The sequence below is a fragment of the Strongyloides ratti genome, scaffold srae_chrx_scaffold0000002 (genome assembly GCF_001040885.1).
Source record: "Strongyloides ratti genome assembly S_ratti_ED321, scaffold srae_chrx_scaffold0000002".
Lineage (NCBI taxonomy): Eukaryota > Metazoa > Nematoda > Chromadorea > Rhabditida > Strongyloididae > Strongyloides > Strongyloides ratti.
In genome coordinates, this window is record NW_020171510.1 from 681,267 (window position 1) to 684,319 (window position 3,053).

At 18.5% G+C, this 3,053-nt stretch overlaps 1 protein-coding gene across 1 annotated transcript; it reads left to right on the forward strand.

Moving 5' to 3' along the window:
- Positions 1-307: 307 nt before the first annotated feature.
- On the forward strand, positions 308-1,719 carry SRAE_X000114800 (Kyphoscoliosis peptidase; the record flags this gene model as incomplete). Its single annotated transcript, XM_024645697.1, has 4 exons — positions 308-351; positions 1,147-1,154; positions 1,352-1,524; positions 1,588-1,719. 4 exons carry the CDS (start codon positions 308-310, stop codon positions 1,717-1,719), a joined length of 357 nt encoding a protein of 118 aa, XP_024498611.1.
- Between the last annotated feature and the right edge of the window lie 1,334 nt (positions 1,720-3,053).

A 3,053-nucleotide genomic window follows, 5' to 3' on the forward strand; every position in this document is an offset into this window, starting at 1 on the left:
TATTCTACTAAAAATCAAACAAATTATGAACAATATTAAGTTAACTTTTTATTTAAAAATGTTTAGTAATCCAACAATTATTTTATGTGAAAATTTTGTGTTTAGAATATTTATTTTGTATATAGGACAACTTTCAGGTGTTATAATATTAAATTTTATTAAAACTTCTTGTTTCAAAGGAGAAAAGATAATTTTATAATATTATACTTTGTTATTTTCAATAAGACACCTTAAACTTTTCTAATAACTATTTAAATAAATATTAATACTTTTTTTTTTATTTAAATTATTATAAAGAAAAAATATTATGGTACTTGAACATTTATCAAAATATATAATAAAATGTTTAAGGTAGAATTAGAAGGATAAGTAAAAATACTTTTAGATTGTTAGATTATATTTAAATACTTTAATAAAAATCTTGTTAAATATATAATTACATATATATATATATTAAAAGTGTAATCATTTTCATTTTGTTGATAATCAAATCTGTTTGTTAAAAATTTTTTATTTAAACTTTCATTTAAATTTTTTTTTACAAGTATTTTAATCTACATTTTTTTACTAAATATATTTATTTTATAACATTTTTTTCTACCCCTCTCTTCAGATATAAAAGATAATAAAAAAAAATGCTAAATAAAAAAAAAGTGAAATTTTGTTTAAATGTTAAACAATAATTAAAATCTTCATTTTTTCCGTTAAATTTTAAACAAAATGTAAGGTAATTTGTTTGATTTTAACATATAAAAGTTTTTTAAAATATAAGTTATATTGATTATATCCCTTGATTCTAATATTTATTTAACATGCAGAATCTTCTTTTCATTCTTCTGTTGGGTGTAGAAATGTGTACTATTTAACAAATGTGACTACCACCTACACCTTTAGATAATATTTACAAAAGTCGAATTTATGTGAACTCAGAAATTATAGAAGTAGTAAATACCTCAGTATAAAATATCTCTACTTTATATTCTCAAATTCTTTTATTAACATTTTAATTTTATTTCTTCATACTAAAAATTCCGTATATTATCATTATTATAACTAAATTTTAAATATGGTCCCACACACACATGTATATAATATATATATATAATAAGTGAAAGACATTTTATACTGAAACGTAAAAACGTAGAGAAGTGATGGTACGCTTAAAATTTGTAATATTGTTATACAATCTTAGAAATCATTTCATCTATTTGATTGTAGTATTAAATTTACTCATTGTATAAATTTTATACCTTAAAATTTAAAATTATTTCTTTCCATAAATTTATATTATTTATTATATTTTTATATCATTTTTTTTATATTTTCAATTATAAAATTTAAATTATTTTAGATATGAAAGAACCTTGTTTCCGTTGTAAAAGACCAACTTATTTTAATGATAAAGTTGGGCCTCTTAAAGATGGATCTCTATTTCATAAGGGTTGTTTTAAATGTTGGATTTGTGGAACAAGATTGTCTTTAAAAACTTATCACAACAACAGGAATGATACACAAGATTTAGAGGTAAATAAATTATTTTTATTATTTTTTTTTTAATTATAAAAAAAAATGTATATTTATTTATAGGTTTATTGTGCTGGTCATGTTCCTACACCTGGACCACATGATCCTATACCACATCGATCAAATCTTTTGTTCAGTCCCAAAACTAAAGGAGAGTACCCACATAATTTAATGCGCCCAGCAGCACCAAACTAAATAGTAATGAATAATTTAACTAGAAATTAAAAATCCAAAATTATTCATTTAAAAATTAATTATCATTTTACGATAACACCATAATATTTTACACGTATTGATGCAATAAATATGTTTTATTCTTTCTTCTTTTTTTTTAAATTTGATCATATTGTTGATTTAATGGAATAAATATTTTTAACAAAACAACAATAATAATAATACATGTTATTAAAAAAAATTTTTTTTAACAACAAAAAAAGAAACAAATCTTTTTTTTTTACCTATTGTCACCTGTGCTTGTTAAAGATATTTAAAGGATATAAAATAAATAATTCTAACTTTTTTTTTATTTTTTTAGTTGTTTTTATGTATGTATTAAAATATATCAATAGAAAAAAAAAACAAAAAGCAAGTTTAATTAACATAACTATTTATAGTTTAATAATTTTAAAATTGATTATTTTATGATGTAATTTATATAATTGTTAAGGTATATAATAGTATATATAAAGTAAATATAGATAATATTTAGTGAAAATAATATATATCAAACAAAACTATTCATTAAATATCTGGCCACACAATACTAATATATAATACATTAAATATTAAACTTGCTTTTACTGATCTGAAACATTTAATAATATATTTATAACTGGTTTTAAAATTTACAAAAATCATATTTTTAATAAAATAACAAAATTCTGATATCGAGTTCTTAAAGCTTCCTCTTACTTAAGCATTTTTTTTAATAATATTATTACATAATTTTATTTTATTACTATTATTATATTTTTTTAGTGCAATTTTTTTTTCAAATATTTATTTTATAATTTATATTTACCTCTACCAAATATAAGAAATTTTAATCAACATTTACCTTTAAAAATAATCATTTTACCTTTTTTTTTCCTAATTTTATGATTATTATAACTACATTTCACTGAAACAATTATAAGTTTAAACATTTTCTTCAATGTAAATATTATTTATGTTGTTTCAAGTTACCATCTAGTGATCATTAAAAGTTGTTTAGTTTGTCATCATTTATCCATCATATTGTAGACGATAATTATTGTTATTTTTATAATTATAAACTTTAAAATATCTTACTTTTACTACATTCTTGTTTTTTTTAATGTTTGAAATGTTTACTTAATTAGACTTCTAATTAATAAATTTGAACATATCATTATCATTTAGTATAAAATATTTCTAATTACTAATTAATTAATTTGGATAACTTTTAAAGGTTATATAAATTTTAAGATTTTTTTAATTAAATGATATATAATATAATTATTTATTAACAAATAATAACAAAAGGTTTTTGCATATGTCTTATGTCATGA